At 43.9% G+C, this 19,881-nt stretch overlaps 1 protein-coding gene across 1 annotated transcript; it reads left to right on the top strand.

The window, feature by feature from the left end:
* The first annotated feature begins 1,622 nt into the window (after positions 1 to 1,622).
* Positions 1,623 to 9,897, top strand: CD164 (CD164 molecule). Its single transcript, XM_038133257.1, has 4 exons — positions 1,623 to 1,868; positions 4,405 to 4,593; positions 5,707 to 5,787; positions 6,770 to 9,897. Exons 1-4 carry the CDS (start codon positions 1,772 to 1,774, stop codon positions 6,925 to 6,927), a joined length of 525 nt encoding a protein of 174 aa, XP_037989185.1. The 5' UTR covers positions 1,623 to 1,771; the 3' UTR covers positions 6,928 to 9,897.
* The last annotated feature ends 9,984 nt before the right edge of the window (positions 9,898 to 19,881 follow it).

Below are 19,881 nucleotides of genomic sequence, written 5' to 3'. Positions count from 1 at the left end.
AAATGGAGAATAGGAGATAACTAAAGTCAGCGCGCGACTTCCATTTCCTTATCACTTTTCACAACTAAATTCTGCTGTTACCAGCATTTACATACAACAGAACATGTTTGGTCATTTTAATGCAGCTGTTACAAGGTTCCAGTTTGTATCACAAAATTGATTCTCTTTTATTTCTTTGCAGACTCTTCTTTTTTATGTTTTCTCCCTGAGGCTTCTTTGCAGGAAGGCAAAGCATTACAATATATGACAGCACAGAACCTTGTCAGAATGCTTTGTATCCAAATTATGTATTACCAGCAGCCCGACAGGCCCCTCCATAGCTAACACAGTAACCAGGACAGGTAGCTTGTCTTAAAACTTCTGCATTTGTACTGGTGTCTGGGCAATGTAACACCTTCAAGAAAGTAAAAATGGGAAGATTAAGCTAGGGATTTATTTGGCAGTTTCCTCTTTACTGCCAAAGTCCAGCTCACACTGAGGAGAACGAAGGGGGAATTGTCCTGATTATAACCCTTTTCTTCTGTTTGTCCTTTGACCTAGACCATAATGAAATTTGCTTTATAGCTCTAGCTTAGCTCTCCTTGAATACAAGCACAAGTGAATGTTTGCCTTGGTTTCCCAACATTCACCTGTGTTGGCACTGCACAAAATGCTGAGGCAGATTTACACAAATGAACTTTTATTTGCAGAGAGTCCGCTGATGATAATATATATAGACCCAAGCTGCCTTAGGGAGACACGAAGGGCAGAGAAAATGTGACAGGCATAGGGGGATCTCTACCCCGTGGTCTGGGGGGAATCACCGATTCCTAGAATCACTTCGGTTGGATACGTCCTTCAAGTCCAACTGCAAACCTGACACTGACAAGTCCACGAAAATAAGTGGTGGGATGACCAAGGAGCCTTCTCCAGGTGCTCTGCAGCGCAGCTGTGAAGATACGGGTTACAATTTGTGCCACGCTTCCCTTCTACTGTTGCAACCATTTCATCCTGGACCTACACAAACTCCCAGTGTGCAGCTTCTGCCTGTGATGGCACCAGGGCTGCTGGGAGCACAGATGGGCAACACTTTGCAAGTGCTGCACGCAGACTGCTACGGTTCACGTGCGATTCATTTTTACTACCATTTAAGTACAATTTAAGTAGAGTTCGTTGTTTTCTCACGGTAGAAATGGGGGAGCGGCGTGGGGAAGGGGCAACAGCTGTGGCCCGTGGCCACGGGCAGCTGGTGTGGGCCGGCGGGAGCATCTCTGTCCCCACCGCCAAGCGCGACCCCCGCAAGCGACACGGCGGGCCCGGCGCGGCTCCGCGGCACCAGCACGGGCCCGCCCCCGCGCGCGGGAAACGCCAGCCCGCGCGCCCCTGCCCCGCCCCCCGCCCCGCCTCGAGCCAATGAGCGGACCCAGCGGCGGGGAGGGGGCGGGGCCTCAGTGGTGATGCAACGGCACGTGAGGGGCGGGAAAAGCTCCCTCCCGGGGGCGCGGCGGGGTCACGTGGGGGCGCAGCGCCGCGCTGCCGCGCCGCGGACCGTTCCATTCCCCGCCGGGTGGAGGGGGGCAGGAGGAAGCCGGGCGGAACCACAGCGGCGCCGCGGGCGGGGGGCGGGGCCAGCTCGGGCGCTCCCGTGACGTGACGCGGCGCGGGGCGGCGGCGCGCGGCGGCAGCGGGAGCGGAGCGGGGCCGGGAAGGGAAGGGAAGGGAAGAGAAGTGCCGAGCAGGAGCCGGAGCCACAGCCGCAGCCGCAGCCCCCTCGTTTCACCGCATCGCCACCATGGGCCGGACTCTTACGACATTTACGTTCCCGCTCGCCGTCCTTTCCGTGGCGTGCTTCCTCTGCGGGCTGGCCGCGATCGCAACGGCGATCGACGGTGAGTGATCCGCGCCCTCCCCCCCCCCCTTCCCTCCGGGAGCTGCTGACGGGGCAGCCCCGCCCCGTGCCCGGCACTGTGAGGAGCGAGACGGGCTGCGCGCCCCGAGCCCCGCGGGGCTGTCCGTCTGTGCGCGCCCGCTGCCGGAGCCTCCCAAGGCGGGAGCGCCGCGGAGCCCCGGGACCCGCCGGGACCCGCCCCGCGCTCCCCCGGCGCTCGCTCGGCCGCCGCCGCTTCCTGGGCGCCGCGGCCGCAGCCGCTCTGGGACCCGTTATCCTGTGTTATCCCCCCTTGGAGGAGCGGGCCGGTGCCAGGGAACGGTGCGCGGCTGCTTCCTGCACCTTTGGAACGGGTGTGGGAGCGAGGGTGCCTTGGTGCAGCGTTGTCGTCCTGGCCGTGCTGCCGCGTGTTCCTTATCCCGGTGGGAGCCCCGTTACTCGTCCCGTGGGTTTGCCCCCCGTTGCCCACAGCTCGGGCCCTGTGGGCTGTTGGCCAAAGGGATTGCGGGGCCGAGAGCCGCGAAACGTGACGCGAGCCCCGAAACGCGGAGACAGCAACAAAAAAGACAAAACAGAAAGTTGTCTGGGGGCGCTTCGGTGTTCCCTGGCCGCCTTCCGTAGTGGCGCTGGCTGCAGCCCAGGGTGACGCTGCCCGGTCACCGCCGCTCCAGCCCGTAGGGATCTCGTGCAGCCCTGCCCGCCGGCGGGATGCGGGACACCGTGCGGGAGCGGCGGCCCGGGCTGCTCCGGAACTGCTCGGCCGGGCTTCGCACGCCGCTCCGCTGCCACGGGAGAGGGCGCTGCTGGGCCGGCAGGCCAGACCCCTCCAGTGGTTCCTGGTTTCGTCCTCCCGTGTGAGGGGAGTATCCGGATTTACCCTGTGCGAGAGCCAGTACAGCGGGTTTATCTCGGGAGCAAACGTCATCTCGGCTAGGCTGAAAAGCTGAGTTCGTGGTATTAGAGTCTTTTTTTTTTTTTTCCTTCAGTGAAGAGCTGGCGTCTGCTGATGGGGAGAGTTGGGGAACTTACTGTTATCCCATGTAAAACATCCCACAGAGCCTTTCACAGCCGGAGGTGTCATTGGGACAACGTCTGAGACCCTGCCACAGATTCTGAAGTTAACAGCTCATTGATAAAAACATCTCATCATCCTTTACTCTTGCAAATCTGATCCTTCTCCATGTTAGCCTGGGAAGGCTGTTCTTGAAACTAAATTAGAAGTCCTAGTGTACCTGGTATAAGTTGGCTCTACCAGCTGTCTTCCTGCCTTAACAAATGTGCTGTGCTAGATTTTCCATATACCAGTGAGGAATCTACAAAAGTGAAGGTTATTCACTTGTCAGAGGCTGTTGTGTGTTCTGTGATCATTCCTCAGATGTACATCCATCATAATTGACTGATTTTTTTCCCCCCAAAATCTGTTATCGAGAAACAGTCATAAAGCTCTTGAAGTGCTTTGAGTGCTGCTCTTCCTGAAGGGAATAGGGCAGCTCTTGCACGCCTCACTGATGCAAACCCACAAAGGTCTTTTCATATCTTCTTATGTGAAAGGAAATGTGCCAGCCTTTCTGACCTGGTAGTAGAGCCATAACCAAGAGAAAGGCCGTGTGGATTCAGGCTTACTTCAAATTGTCGGAATACTGAAATTAGTTGATGTGCTTATAGATGTTATTTGAGAGGTAAATGAGCGTGCTGCCTGCCAAAGATCTGTGGATAGCAGCATTCCTTTCATGGAGAAAAGTGAAAGGTCACCCCTAGGTGCCTGGAGTGGGTGGATATGATGTGGAATGTGCTGGAGAGCATGCAACAGAAGGAGTTGTGGGTTGTATGTGGGTTTGCTGAGTATGATGGCTGTATGAGTAAGTCTCAATTAAAACTAATGTGGTAAAACTGTAGATTATGAGGAGATCTTACTTGATCCAGTTAGTGGATGTGTTGTTGTGTTTTTAAGGTAACAATGTTTGACCTGAGATTGACGTAAAAAAGCAGCTGGACTGGTTAGATTGCTAACTAGATTGCTGGCTTCTGCTGTGATCAAAATACAAATAGATTGACTTTTTTCTGCTCTCCTTTTTATGCATGTGTACATACGTTTCTCCAGGTTCTTGTCTTTGTTTCCCATACTTTGATTGGTTTCTACTGAGTTTATAGCTGGCTGCTTTACCTAAAGCTCAGGTTCAGTCTCAGTCACAGTGGGGTTGGGAGGGAGTGCTCTATACCTAGTGCTCTCCTGTGGAAAGCATGCGCAGTTTCCGCTTGGACAGTAGGGTTCTTCTCACTCTGGTTTGCTTTGAGGAATCTTGAGTTGTCAGTTGAATGCAGGCTTGATTGGGCTGCCTGTGACAAGATTTTTCACGTACCCACTCATGCTACTTCTGATATTAGTATGGTGGATTCAAAAGCTTTGTAATTTCAAACTCAAACTACAGTAGAACTCAGTGCTGTATGGAATTCCTAAAGCTCTGCCGGCCGATGTCGTTTTGTTGGGTTGTTTTTTAGTTCAATACCGTCTCTAATGTAACTTTATTTTTTCATAGCTTCCACAGTTTCTCCTACTACCAGTGTTGCTGGGCCCAATGTCACTGTAACACCCACCAATGCCACCACGGCCTCTTCCAATGCCACCACGGCCTCTTCCAATGCGACCACAGCATCTTCCAATGCAACCACGGCATCTTCCAATACTACCACGGCCAGTCCTGCCACCACACCTCATACTCCTATAGGTAATACAGAAGCGCTGAACTCAGAATGGCAGGAAACTAGGGACTGGTGAATAACACAAAAGATGGGCTCCTTTCGAAGTTCACTGTAGTAGCTTGGCTACTGAAAATCTGATGTGCGGAATGCATAAAAGGTTACAAGGTTTGGAAGAAGTGGATTTTAGAAAACTCTTAGTTATGTTGGCAGGAAGCATTTTCTGTGGTAAAAATTGGCTCAGTGGCAGTTGAATTAGTAATTGCCACTAATCATGAATTCTTAGGAGTTTGGGTTTTTTTTGGTTTTTTTTGGTTTTTTTTGTTTTAAAAATTTCTCTGCCATCTCTACAGTGAATTCTTTTTTAAAAAGTCACCTAGTCTTTAAAAACTTGCTGATCAAGGGAGCTGGGAGGTAACAGGTTGGTACTTGATTAGGCTCAGAACAGCCTAATGTATAGTAGGGTGATTAGCTTTGAGTAAACCCACAGATGTTGACACTTGTCCCAGGCACCCAGTGGAATACTGATTAATTTTTGGTAATACTAATCTTTAGGGGAGGGGGAGAGGTCAGAGACTCAGCTTACGTGGCTTGATTATGAAAGTTTTTAGGAGACAGTTTCGTTTTAGGTGAGTGGTTGTGTTCCAGTGATGGCATTCACACTTAGTGCTTTGAGGACAGGAGAAGAAAGAGTGTGTGTCTCCTGTCTAGAGGTATTAGACTAGGTACTTTTTTAGTACAATGAATACTAACTGATTCTAATGAATGTTTAATGAAAGTCCTTTGCCTTGATGCAGATTCTCAGTTGTCTTGAAGCAGATCTCTTGATTCTTGTTGAAATACCAGCATTTATATGAGTGCTTGGAAAAAAAAGTCGTTTTTTCTGAACAAAGAATCACTGATCTGTGGAGAACCTTGAAGTATTTGGGTAACAGTAGTATGCAAATTTGAAAATAATCCTTGTTAGAGAACCTTGGCTTAATGCCATGCAGTTCACCACCTAAATTGTGTGGGATACACACTGAGGGCAAAGGTTATCCTTGTTAAAGCAAAACAGGAAAAATCATTTGTATAGGAACGTCAGCGCTTGCAAACTTTGCTTTGGAGTTCATGGTGCGTACGTACTGTCTTCTCTCAAACAGCCAACGTCACCAATGCAACTACTCATGCTCCTCTGCCTAAAACCACCGTGACTTCAGCCACCACGACAGCCACTGCTGCAGGTAACTCTACAACTGCCATAATTAAAGCATTAATTACTTAGAAATCAGTGTCGCTTTCAAAGTGTTACCTTGAAAGACTCACCAAGTGACACGGTTAAAGTAGTACTGGTGTATCTGGTGTTGTCACTTCTAACTTTATGGCAAGTCGAATTTTGTTAAGGGGATGTGTGCAAGTAGCAAGGTTATATAGCCTGAGAAATTGAGCTAACTGGTGAGATATGGAAAGTCAGAAACATGTTGGTCAAATGAGATCATCTGGATGATTTTAATAGTGTGGTTGAAAGTTCCTCGTTAACTCCCCTGTCTTTGGGAGGTGGTATTTTGTTTTTGCAGCATAATAATGGGATGGGGTTTTTTTTGTTTTTGTTAAATTAAATTGTGCTGCAGTGATGGGAATAAGCTGAAGTATTTTATTTCCAAGTCAGTCCTAAGTATGCCATTTCATGAAAAGGTCTCACAAAGCAAAGTTTTTTAAAACTACCCATCAGCAGATGGCTGTTATTTCCAACTTTGTATTTGTGACTTCAGCTGTTTTTTTTAAGCCTAACTCTCGGGGTAAAGTACAGTAGATGGAAGATAATAATTTATGTTAAATATAAGCAAAAAAAAAATGGAGCAAGGAGCAGTGACTGGAAAATATGTCTTGAATGTGGGCATATCAATAATATATTCTATATATATAGGAGGAGGAAGGCTTTGGCTTTTTGAATTACAAAGAAAGTCCAGCTGGGTATTGCTCAGTTTTGAGGTCCAGAGCAGTTTGTCTATAACTAGCTCTAGCCTTGTACAAACAGCATTTAATCAGAATTTCAGTACCAGTAATCTAAATTTAGATGCTGGTGTGGCTTCACTTTTGATTATTTTTTGTTTCCTTATTGGTGTTTTGATTTTTTGAGTAATCCTAATGCAAGGAATCCAGCACTAAAATCTAAAACTGTTGTGAGCATTGTGTACTTACAGTTTCTAATTTGGTGTTTAACAGGTCCAAGTACTACTGTGGCTCCCGTACCTGCACGCAAATCTACGTTTGATGCTGCGAGTTTCATAGGTGGAATTGTCCTTGTTCTGGGTCTGCAGGCTGTTATTTTCTTTCTGTATAAATTCTGCAGATCTAAGGACCGAAATTACCACACGCTTTAGGACCTGTCCCTTGGTAATGGACTAGTAGCCCAACACCTGTAGTTCACTGAACCAAAATATTTTCTGTTGCTCGTGGAAGACAGCAGTTCATAATATCCTCTAAATCTCTAAAAGAAGACTTCAAATGAATATTTTTGCAACATTATACTTGGCAAGAAGTGATATGAATCTCTTCAACAGGATTACTTGCAATATGCTGCATGGGTTCTAATGGCTGTTTTATTTTCCTTTAGTGGCTGCTGATGTGGGACTTTTCTTGATATGCCAAATGTAGAATGTTCAGAGATCCTCATTCAGTGGCAACACTGTCCAGTAGACAATCTTAAAATTACTTATTCTGAAGGTTAATATAAACAACATCTGGTACAGTATCCCTTCAGTTTTATCAAGATGTGAATTATTGGTGACTGATTTCAGGGAGTGAAATACCATTTGTAGTAGCTTATGGCTCTTACAGTGTGTTGCTAGAAAGATGGACATAAATGTAGAATTAGATAATGTCTTAACAGAATAGCATAACCTTTTTTTTTTTATTTTTTTTTTACACAAGAATAAAATTAGCCTCATAAAATACTTCATTCCAAACAGAAATCCTATGCCGTTTCCAATTTTTGTTGAGGTTGGATGTAGGAATAATCCTTCTAATGGGGAAATAAATATTAGTGCCTTAAAAGACTACATTTCATAGGCTGTAAGCATGTCCCAGCTATATCAAAGATAAATAAAACTTTGAAGTATTTACTTTACATAGGAATATAGAATACATGTGACTTGAGCATTCCAGTTTAAAGAAAAATTTCCCTAGAATAACTGTCCCTTAGTGATTTTGTTTCAGAGTGGGGAGTACGGTACAGCGATGTTCAGCCACAAACCGAAGCTTTGGCTTGTTTACCTTTTGTTCTGGCCTGCAAAGACCAACCATAAAACTAGTGATACAATTCAGTTCACTCCCTGTATAAAAAGGCAACAGCTCATATTTATACTTGAAATACTAATGTTTGGGAAATCCTGATGTGTTTGTTATTCAAACGGTTCTTAAAACTCGTTGCAATTAATTTCAGGAGCTAGGGTTGTTGTTTTATTTTCTTTATTACCCTCCTGTATGTCTGCTTGCTGAGGGAGCAGTTAAGGGTCTTTCAGAGGATCTGCTGATTTGATCCTAGCCAGGATTGCTGTAATCCTGGGACTGCAGGCTACACCTTTTTTCTGTCCCTTCTCCCCTTCCTGGCTTCAGGTTCGTGTCACCTTGCAGTGAACTGGTTAAGGAAATGCATTCAGCCAAATAGTTCAGGTTTTTGGTGGGTTTTTTTTTTTTTTTTTTTTTTTTTCTCTTGGCTGGGTCAGCCATGTGATCTGAGTATCAAAGGTACGTCATCTCCAGCAGACTGACTTGAGCACCTGTGAAAATAAACCCACAGGAAAAATGGAAGTAGAGATTAAATCAAGTAGTGGAGGTAGCACATAATGCATAGCTTCTGATGATATCCCCTGATCATCAGTTTTGGGATAATCTGTAGTACTGTCTCACTAGCTCTGACTTGACTGGAATTTGGCACCCAATACAAAAACAGCATTGATAGCAGATAATAGTCATGGCAGTGGGGCTTGAATTATGAAGCAAATTAAGTGCATTTCAGTTGGAAACTTAAGGTTTACAGTGTTGCTTTCTTGTGTTCTTCTAGTTTGAATGGCATTGTTTCTATTGTGCTGCATAGAAAACTCAAATTGCTAGAAAGTGCAGAGGTTACTCACCAGTACTGTATCTTTGAGTTCATTAGCTTTTGGTTTTCTAAACAAAAATAAGACAATCAGCTCAGGTTTATGAAAACAGCAGTGAGCAGCCAGTTTTCAGCAACAGTATGTGTGTGAGCTAGATGGTATATCCTTGGCCTTACTGTGACATCACTTAAATCTGTGCTTTCCCTATCTAAGAACTATTTTACTACATTTATTTGTTAAAAAAAAAAATCCATGAACTTGTATTCTTTGCTTTGAAGTGGACAAAATGCTCTTTTGAAATATGACAGTTTGCCTTCAGCTCAGCAAAGCAAACTATACCTAGTATACAACTTTTGGCCTCAAAGGGCTCTTTTGGGAAACTTGCAGAAAAGTCCTACAGAACACTTCGTAGCATGGAAAACATTGCCACAAAGAAGTTGCTCTGTAAAATGTTGCTGAAATGCTTATTCATGAGCTTTGCTAATCCTGATTTAGGTTGCTGATAAAGTATGCTGGTAAAGCAAACTAAAAATAATGTTTAAAGTGCCTTAAAAATGCTTAGTTTTTGCCTCAAATTTTGTTTTAAAGGGTAGAAGGGATATCTTGCCTTAGTTACTAAATTTGTTGTGGTGCCAGCAATTGCTATTTTCCAAGACTTTAGGAAACACAGGATCTCTGGCATGTACAAATGCCTCTCTGAAAAACTCAAGTTTGTGCTGTATCAATTTAGTCACGTTCTGGAAGGCCTGCACTACACACCTCTTGCTCATCAGCCTTGTCTGCAAGGTGTAATTCCACAGTTCAGAGTTGTGGCTTGAATTGTTTCCCTTTTAGTTGTCTGGGGGGAGGGGAGGCTGGGTTATACATCTTCACCATGTGCTTGGCTGCCTCACTGTTGAAAGTAATTACTCCTTTGTGAAATGCAGTATCAGCTGATGTGTGCTGTGTACTAGCAAAAAACCTGAAGTAACAACTTGCAGTTTTTCTTGGCCTTGTGTTTTGAAGTGGAAGGTAGCTCATAGATCTGTAGTTGTACTTGCCCCTAAATCAGATTTTAGGCACTGAATCGTAGTGACTCTTCAAGTTATCTGGCTTTTTCTTGAAGCCAGCTTGTGCAAATATCAAGCTGTTACCTTAAGAATGTTCTCTGCAAGTGTTGCTGTAAAAGTTTGTATCTTGTCTTCAGTGGAAGAAAACTGAAGCAGTTGTAATCGCAAAACCAAATTGATAAATAAAATCTGTTGAATGGAATTTTACCTGTGAACTTTCTTTAATGTGAGCTATCCCCAAGAGGAATGTCTGCTTGGTGACTCGGAGGTGAGCTGTTTCTCATGGGAATTGAGAAATACTAAGGGAAAGAGGAAGAATGCAAAGTTTGAAGAGTTAGTTCGCCTAAAAACAGTATTAACTTTGTATTTAACAGTACTGATTCAGATTTAGAGTTATCTCAAAAAGAATTTTCATTCAGGTCATTGTTGTGATGCACTTACAGCCTGAAACCCACGGGTTCTTTCAGGTCATGTTTTTCCATGTTAGCTTAATTCTTGTTTTCTGCTTGAAGCCAAAGAGCAGCAATGTATGCATTAAGTGTTACACTTGTACCAACCTGTGAGGCTTAATACTCCTCTTTCTAAGCAGAGTTTGTAGTACTGGATGTCAGGTGGAAGAGGGGCTGCAGTCTGTGTTTGCACAGAGGCTCTTAAAACTTTCATGAAAAAGGTACTGCTCTGAGCCTTATTTCTTTTCTGATTGCATAGAACCATGGAGTGGTTGCTATTGGCAGGGACTTTGGGAATCATCTAGTTTCAACTCCCCTGCCCTGGGCAGAAGCACCTTCCACTAGACAAGGTTGCTCCAAGGCCAGGTTGGATGAAGCTTTAACATATCCGGGGATGGGGTGTCCGGGGATGAGCTGCTCTGGGCAGCCTCTAGACTCACTCCTGCAGGTCTGATGGATGCAGTACTCGAGGTGGGTTCTCACAGGAGCAGGGTGGAGAGCAAGAATCACCTTCCATGACCTGCTGATCACACTTCCCTTGATGCACCCCAGGACACAGTTGTTGTTCAGGGATGTGAGTGCACATTGCCAGCTGATGTTGGGCTTCTCGTTGACCAAAACATCCAAGTCCTTCTGCTCAGGGCTGCTCTCAGTCCATTCACTGCCCAGCCTGTATTTTTGTGATTTTACTGACCCAGATGCAGGACCTTGCACTTGGCCTTGTTGAACATGACAAGGTTTGGACAGTCCTACCTCTCAAGCCTGCCAAGGTCCCTCTGGATGACATCCCTTCCCTGCAGTGTGTCCACTGCACCACACAGCCTGGTGTCATTGGCAAACTTGCTGAGGGTGCCCTTGATCCCAATGCCGGTGTCACTGACAAGGATGTTAAACAAAGGGCTGGTCCCGGTACTGAGCCCTGAGGACACCACTTGTCACTGCTCTCCCCTTGGACATGGAGCCACCGGCTGCAACTCTGAGTGTGGCCATCCAGCCAGTTCCTTATCCACCCAGTGGTCCGTCTGTCAAATCCATGTCTCTCCAGTTTAGAGACAAGGATGTCATGCAGGACAATGTCAAATACTTTGCACAGGTCAAGGTAAGTGATGTCTGTCAGTCTTCCTTCACCCACCAATGCTGTAAACCCCATTGTGGAAAGCCACCGGATTGGTCTGGCATGATTTGCCCTTAATGAGGCTGTGTTGGCTGTCACCGATTGCCTCTTTATTTTCCATGTGCCTTAGCACAGATTCCAGGAGGATTTGCTCCATCTTCTTGCCAGGCACCAAGGTGACGCTGACCAGCCTGTAGTTCCTTGGGCCTTCATTTTTTCTTTTTGTTTTTAAAAATGGGGTTAGATTTCCCCTTTCCAGTCAGTGGGACCTAAACCTGACTACCATGACTTCTCAAATATGATGGACAGCAGCTTCGTATGCCAGTTCCCTCAGTCCCCACATGCCAGGGAATTTATCAGTATGCTTGAGCAAGAGAACAGAGGGCGTGCAGTTCTGAGGTTGCTGACTGACTGAAATGATAACCAGCTCTAGGGGAAGAAACCTCAGTTTCACATCATGACCTTGATGCTTATGTGGGTAGTGTATCAAGTATGAATGTGTATTGACATGACCCAGTTTTATATGATGAGAAATTGCAAAAAATATAGCTGTAGTTCTGGAAAGGCTGTATGGGAATGAAGGAAACCTAGAGCTTCCTGATGTTATTACAAATTCTGTGCCTTCCAGAAAATCATCCACCTGCTGCACGCAGTTAAGGACTGAATTCAGGTTTTGTTACAATGCACCACTGAAAGTCTGTACAGTGTTTTATCCCTATAGTATGAGTCTGTGTTACTGCTGCTCTTTGAAGACTATCTCCTGTAGGTATAATATTTTTTCTAAAATAGTCTTTGAATTTTGCTATATTGGGTAATACTTCAGGTGTTTTAACAAGAAGCTGTGATTACAAGAGACAGCCCTTCCCTTTTTGCTACTGCAGTGGCACATAAGTGCTCCATACTGAAGCTATTGCTCTACTTCCAAATTGGCATTTGGTTTCTGGAGTGTGCTAAAATCACATTTGATGGCTTCTCTAGTGACAGCTGACCTTGGATAGTTATCACTCACCTTGTCCTTCATTTACTGCATACCTTAAAAAGAACTGATGTTATTTGATAGCTGATTCCACAGCATTCTGGGAATAAAGTTACTTGTTTCAATGTAGCAGCAAGCCTGCATGAATTAAAACTTCCTTCAGTAATGGTGAAGGATGTCAGCCCTATTCTAGGAATCCTGTATCTCTACGTACTGCAGCATTTATAATGCAACTTTGAGCCTTTTTAATCAGTGTTTAACCGATGCAATGCTGTTAAGTTTTGCCTGAATTTAATTCTAGGCCTTAGTTACTTATAAAAATAGTGCTTAAGTGTTTGATTGTTTGTATTCACAAGCATCCAGGCATGTGGATGATGCCAAAAGACACATAGATTAGTATTGTCACTAATCAAAAGCTGCAATACAATTTAATGCATCTCTGGAAGATAGTGAGACCTTAATTGGCTAGGCTATAAAAGCAAGCTTTTTTCAATGAAAGATAAATGCAGATATACTTCTGAGCATTTTCTGTTTTTTTTAGGTAGTGTAGCATTGTGGAAGGAGCTGCACTTCTTCCTCTTTCTAGGTGGAGGGCAGAGAAGGTGCTGGGGCAGGTCAAGACAACGCTTTTGATGACTCATCTTTAAACAGACACAGAAGGTCTAGTGTGCAGGCAGCAGCCTCTGGGGGTGAGAGCACTGCATTGGGCAGGATGTGGTAGGCAAGGGTTGCAATAGGATAGCAGTTTAAAAAAAAAAACCCGAAACACCAGACATCAGTGTTTTTCTGTAAGCACCTAGCTGTGTTTTGCACCACCATGTTCCAAGGTAACCATAATCAAAGGAAGCCTTTTCGTTTTAACTGATATCCTTGCCTTTCTGTACTGTGCTGCACTGTCTGTGAAGGGAGGACATGAAGTTCTGCCCCTACTCAGGAGGGAGCTCTGTATCACCCAGTACCTAAAATGGATTATTTGCAGATTGAATGACTGGAGCTGGTATTGAATGCTGCATCCAAATGCATTGAAGTACGCGTGCACAGCACTGGATTATTACTGCCTCTCTTTGATTTATGTGTGAGTTTTTCTTCTCTTCAATGTTGTCAGTTCGGTGGCATTTTCTAAAATGACCTGGAATGATTATAAAATACATTTAGGTTTACTTCTGGACCGGCCTTTGTTGCTGTAGCTACGTGATGGCAGTAGGAAGAGACTTTTCATTTAGGTGTAGTAATATCCTATGTGCTGTTCTCTCCTTCCATCTGCTAGGTACCTGGAAGCATTAGTAACATATAAAAAGTGTCATTAATCAGGATACAGTACTCAAAAAGAATTACCTCTTAGACCATTGCTAACTAAATACCTCCTTCCTGCTCCCTTTCCTTAGTCAGTTTTTGGAACTTCTTTTCCCCTTTTACTAACAAGGCATATTGTCACCCTGCTCTTGAAGATAAATCTTCAAAGGGCTTTGACTTACTGTCCACATTAAACCTGCCTGGGTCTGTACACAAATCACAGCTTGCAGACTAGCAAAAAAATCTGCTCATTCTGCAACCATATCAGCTGATTATCAATGCCATCATTACTTGCTGTCTTTGGTCTTAGAGTGTTTCCTCTTTTGTCATTGCTGCTTCTTGGGTCAAAATTAAAAGGATATTGCTGATAATGCTGACGGCTTGTACCTGAGCTGCAAAACCTGAAGAGTTACTAACTAAGAGTTAAAGTAGAGCTCAAGTAAATGCAAAAGCTGTTGTTTCTGACCTCTAAGAAAAGTGTTAGGGTAGAGGGGAAAAAAAAAAAAAGAATAAACCCCAAGCTGTGAATATTCAGCATAGAGTATTTGAATAACATATTGCTTAGTCTGCAAAAAAACAATTCATGGATGATCTTGACAGAAGGTAAGAAAAAAAATTTGCAAATAGTTGCAACTACTCACAAAACCTGAAATTTTCTGCAATTTTTACAGCTCACCACATGCCCTTTCAATTCATAGTAATGAATGTATCAGCATTCATTGCTGCAGCAAGAGACATCTCAGTGGAGCAGAAGATTCCTGCTGTCACAAATCTACTTTATTATATGAGACTATTTTCCCCACAACTGTGTCTTTTCCGATCCTGTTGAAAGTCAAGATTAAAAAGTGTGGAGACTTTTTAAAAGGTGGAGATCTGTTCCCAGTGACACCAAATTCCCTAGTGAATTCCAGTCTTCAGTTTAATTTCTGAAAAACAGAGATGCAGCCCCTTAGTACCAACCCTTCAGCTACCAAGAAAAATCCCCACTGACTCAAAGGCTTTGCTTGCTGTCAGCTTTGATGTGATTTAGCCCTGATTAATATCTGTGTGCAATGTGATGTGATTTTACTGCTCCTCACCCTGCAATCCTGCCCTTAATGTGTTAATTGAGACACTTCTCAGATATGATCCAAGATGTTAGCTGTTTCTGGCATTATTTCAGGGTGCAGGCCCAAGGGCCTCTGGCCTTCTGCTGAAGCAACAGGAGAGCAGCTGGCCAGAGTGCACAAGGATCCAGTCTGGCCAGATGCATCAGGTGTCCACACATTCTGAAGCAGGGGCTTGAGAGGGCTGCCTACACGAACATCACATGAACCCAGGAAGAAGAGCAGCAAGAGGACAACAAGAGGAAGATGTGAAAGTGAAAGGAAAAGGACTGGAGAAAACACCTAGAGGACACAGCTCAGACTGCTAATCTGTAGATTATTCTTACAAACTGGCTGAAGTCTTAGTCCACCTGGGCAATTCCTGAAGTTGACATGATCTGTTTCAAAAACACCTTTACCTTTACAGTCACAACACAGCTATTGCATGTTAGAGTTTCCACTATATAGATAGATCTGGCCAAGTGCTATAGCTCTGAAGTTGGGTCAGTAGCACAGTGCAATCAATTTAACAGTAGAGACAAACCTTTACATGATGCAAGCTTTATCAGAAGTACTGGTGTTAATGCTTAAAAAAAATAGCCATTCAATAGCCAGACTTATTATCTGGAAAATTACTTCTTATAATATTTTTACTGTGGGACAACAGCTGGGCAAACTTCCTTCTACCTTTTTGAAATGGAAAGAAATCAAAACTTCACAGTATCAGTTAAATATGAGACCTAGGAATAAAATATCACAGGTAAAAAGGTAGCTACAATAGATTGCAGGGTTTTGATGCATTTAAGGCTATGTGTCTACAGTTTGATGGCACTCCTGTGTTGAGCACAGAGAAATCCAAGCTCTGCATCATCTTTAACAATAGTAACTCACTGCAGGAGAAAAAATCTCCTATCACAGCTGCTCTTCTTGTGCTCAGCGGCATAAACATGACTTAGAAGTTTTGCACCACTTTTCCCCTGAGTTTCATTGACTTAAAGCCAGAGAAGTATATTTATGCATTAAGTAAAGACATCTCCCATTTCTTGATTTTCCCAGATTTGCTTTGTGTCTTGTCTTCAGCAGTGTGCTAATGAGCATTTCTCAGTTTCCTGCATCAGGAGCAGCTAACATTTTCCTGAAGGAGGAAACTGTAATTAAATTTGTTGTACTTTATACTCTTTATAGCATAGAAATGGACCTTGAAAGATCATTGGAGTTTTTTTCTGTGTACTTAACTTACTAGGAATTTGGGTATTACCCATCAATTTTTCTGCATGCGTTTGTCAGACTGACAGTAGGATTTTAACAACACAGAAAAAAAGCAGAAACTTCAGACAGGTAGGGGTAGAAATCCATAAACAAGCTTTAAAAACTATGTGAATTACATAAGCTTTACCTTTAAAAGTTACATAATAAACAGCTGAGAAGAAAGATTTCTGTTAAAAGATTTAAATTCCAGATTAATTCAGTTAAGGGCTAGCAAGCTTTCACTGCTGTCTTGAAAGCCTCTAAAAAACTCCTACAGTCACAGGCATATATCTAACTGAATGACAAGGATGCAGCTTTGTTTGACTGCCCCACATGGTTTCTAAGTAAGCTGTTCCAAGAACAGCACCACTGCTGAAGCCTGATTTCCTACCACTTGGGATCCTTTGTCTCCCAGTTGCTTCCCCCACTAAATGCAGCTCTCCTTTTATTTCCCACGATATCCCTACAAAGCAAAAGACAACACAAATTATGGTTTAAAATTATTAACTGGGTGTGTTGTGCTGCTTCAGCAGCTGTGGTGTCAGAAAGCATCGATATGGCTTTTGATATGGCTTCATCTGACTTTTCCTGAAGGTTGGTTTTGGTCTTTCTCCTCTACCTAAATGCTTTCACTATAGAGCAGGTTGTCTCCTCCTTTGTGTTTGGCTTAAGTTGGCTATTCCTTTAAAGGTTAAAGAGGTGTTCAGAGGCATGGACACATAACTCACAACCTGTCTTTACCTGCAGTCACATTCCTCTGGGAAACCGCAGCTTCCAGATCATCAACTTGACATTGCAGTTCATCAACCTGTCTCCCGTTTTAAACTGCACTCTTGGGTTAACTGACTTTGTATCTTAAAGGTGGTAAAAGGATTAATGGTAGCAACAAAAATTCATCATCTGATAGCTCTGCCTCAAAGTAGGGGCCTAGATTGAAATGGAAAGATGTTTCCTTGTGCACTCAAGTGAAGGAGTTCTCTCTGGTTGAAATAATCCATAATTACAGCTTTGCTAAACATACCTATAATCCCTCTGAATCCAAAGTACAGCATGAATAGTGCAAATTGGCATTCTCATTGTTTAATAGGACATCTGGGTTTCAGGCATTGCTGGAGGAAGATAAAAACAATAAAAGAGGCCTCTTTCTTACTGTATTTTGCAGATAAGCCTAATTAGACAAGGCCCTACGTCCATTTGCAGGGCAAAGGTGTGTGGAAAAAACCAGCACCTCTTCCCTCACCTCTCACACAGACTGTAATTTGCTAACAAAATTTATATTTGAGGTTTGTTAGTGTTAATGACCACATAGGTGCTAGGACTATTGTGTGGCAATAAAAGCATAAGCACTACATTACCCTTTTCTGTTCTGCTCTCCTCAAAGGCTGATACAGCTGTTGACATCTCTGATCTCTTGAAGGGTTATTTTTTAAACAAAGCAAAACAGTTCAGGGCCCCATCAAAGGTATGAAATCAGTGGCCTCATGTGTCTGCACCAACTGCTGTGGCTATGTAAAAGTCTCTCATATGATTTTGTTTAGAAAACATGCCAGAAGCCTGAGAAATTATTTCCAGCAGAATGGCATTTGTCATCCTGACTCTGGAAAACAAAAAAGATCCAGCATCTTGCTTTCACCTTGATGCTGGAAAAGATTGAAGACAGAATATATTTTGCTCAGTTTAGGGGAGAGACATTCAGATGCACTTAGAAAGCTTTTTTCTCAATAGACCAAGAAAGCAAAGGTAAGGAGGCTTTTGAGGCAGCAAAATTGTCGTAGATGGCTTCATCTAGTTAAAGTGTAATCAAGTAGTTTCCAAACAGTATTTTTTTTTTCTGCAGGCTATACTACAAAAGAAACACTCCACATTTCACTGCCAAGAGCCTACTCTACCAACTGTGCTAAACACAGAGATTGTATTTACTTGGCCAAAACATTTTTTAAATTGAAGCAGTTAAAGCTCTACAGCACCTTTCACATGGAGACAATCTTAAGAGTGGATCTGATTTCAGTTACACTAAATCAGTTATTAGCAAATATGCACTAAGATTTAGACTCAATAAATCAGTTCAGTACAATCGCATCAGTTTAATGAAAACTAATGCCATTTTTGAGGTCTGGCTGGATTAGAGCAGTTCCCTTCCCAGTACATTCATTTGGTAGTCCAGAGTTTGGGGAACAGTGTTGTAATGTGTGATAATGTGAAACAATGTGAAACAGAGGTAAGGGCAGAGAGTTCATGTCCAGTGCACAGTAGATAAAGCCAAAGGACAGCAGTTTGCCAGCTCTGCAGCACTGGTGTCAAAACCCTGCCTGGAAAATGTCACAGGCACTGCAGACCCAGGAACATGGCCCCAGCGGGGAGGCAGTGTCCAAGCGAGGCTCCAAAGTTCCCTGTTTAGCCTGGCGATGAGAATGACCATTATGGCAGAGGGCTAGGGCACATCCAAATCCCCCAGATCCACCAAGCTGCTGCTTTAGCTGCACCACCCTCAGTCTCCCCAGAGCTGCCAGCATGTTCTGTCTGACATTGCACACCCATTCCCTCTGCATCAGCACCTCACACAAATTGTTAGACAGTTTACTTCTTAAGTATGGAGAATACTGCTCATTTTCTAGAGCAAGGATACTGACTCAGGGTCAACAGGATGGTGCTCAGAAGCAGCAGATAGACAATCATAGAATCATAAAATATTGATTAGCAGAGTTGGAAGGGACTAATCAGTTTCCTTGAATCCAACTTCTGTCTCTGCACAGCACCATCCCCAAGAGTCACACCCTGTGCCCAAGAGCATTGTCCAAACACTTCTTAAACTCTCTCAGGCTTCATGCTGTGGCCACTTCCCTGGGCAGCCTGTGCCAGTGCCCAACCACCCTCTGGGTGAAGAGCCTTTTTGTGATATCCAGCCTGAACCTCCTCTGACACAACTTCAGGGCATTCCTTCATGACCTGTTACTGGTCACCAGAAAGAAGAGATCAGTGCCTGCCCCTCCTCTTCCCCTCATGAGGAAGTTGAAGACTTCAATGAGGTTTCCCTGCAGTCTCTTCTCCAGGCTGAGCAGACCAAGTGAGCTCAGCTGCTCCTCATACAGCTTCCTCTCAAGACCCTTCATCTTTGTAGCTTCCTTTGGACACTCTCTGGCAGCTCAACATCTTTCTTATACTGTGGCACCTAAAACTGCCTCCAGCACTCGAGGTGAGGCTGCCCCCGTGCAGAGCAGAGCGGGACGATCTCCCTTGCTGTGCCTGATGCACATGATGCCACCAGAAAGTGGAGCCTAAAGCCCCCAGCAGGCAGGGGCTAGCACAGTGCCAAGGCTCTTTCTGCACAGCGTATCCAGCACACTCAGATGGCTCTGAAGTTCACACACTTGAAGGGACACACTCAAGTATGTGGCCAGACAGTGTTAGAACTTGAGACATCTCTTCAGAAATGCTAATATTTCCTTTTTTCAGCTCAGCATTATGAGTGTATCTGCTGCATTTCTTTCTTGCCCCATTTTTTTGTTGAATATAGTATGTTTTAGAAGGTTTTTCAGCTTGCCTCAGAGGCATTTCACTCTGCTCTTTTTCTTTCTTCTCTTCAAACATCTTCTCCATGTTTTTAGCTTTCATTGCACAGATTACTTATCTCTTGGAAGTTCTTGGCTGTTTGTAACTTCCTCTATACTACTTCAAACAGCTTTCTTTCTAAAACATGCAATTATAAACACTTCAGAGTTAATTACTTTATCCCAGTTCCCACACCCATCTTTTTGATTTCCTTTTAAACCCTGATGATCAATCCTCAGATGTCATGCCCAGCTAAGCTGAATGAAGAGAGACTCAGCCCCACATTGTCTTCATTGGTACTGAAGATAATGAATTGTTGGTAAATAAATCTGAATTATCCTAATATCTAATAAACCCACTCAGACCTAAACCCAAAATAAAATCTGGGTTGTGAAAACGGGGAGCACAAAGGAAGGGTAGGGTGAGTTAGAAACAGAATGCTGTATTTATATCATTGCTTGTTAGAGAGAGA

The sequence above is a fragment of the Motacilla alba genome, chromosome 3, assembly GCF_015832195.1.
Source record: "Motacilla alba alba isolate MOTALB_02 chromosome 3, Motacilla_alba_V1.0_pri, whole genome shotgun sequence".
NCBI classification, from domain to species: domain Eukaryota; kingdom Metazoa; phylum Chordata; class Aves; order Passeriformes; family Motacillidae; genus Motacilla; species Motacilla alba.
The sequence above is the reverse complement of the archived record's forward strand: the minus strand, read 5'-3'. Positions and strand labels throughout refer to the sequence as shown.

Bases quoted from the DNA above. Each gene is read 5' to 3' on its own strand.
- CD164 (XM_038133257.1), top strand. From the start codon at position 1,772: ATGGGCCGGACTCTTACGACATTTACGTTCCCGCTCGCCGTCCTTTCC. The intron at 1,869-4,404 runs GTGAGTGATCCG...ATTTTTTCATAG, and splicing joins GATCGCAACGGCGATCGACG to CTTCCACAGTTTCTCCTACT. The intron at 4,594-5,706 runs GTAATACAGAAG...TCTCTCAAACAG, and splicing joins CACACCTCATACTCCTATAG to CCAACGTCACCAATGCAACT.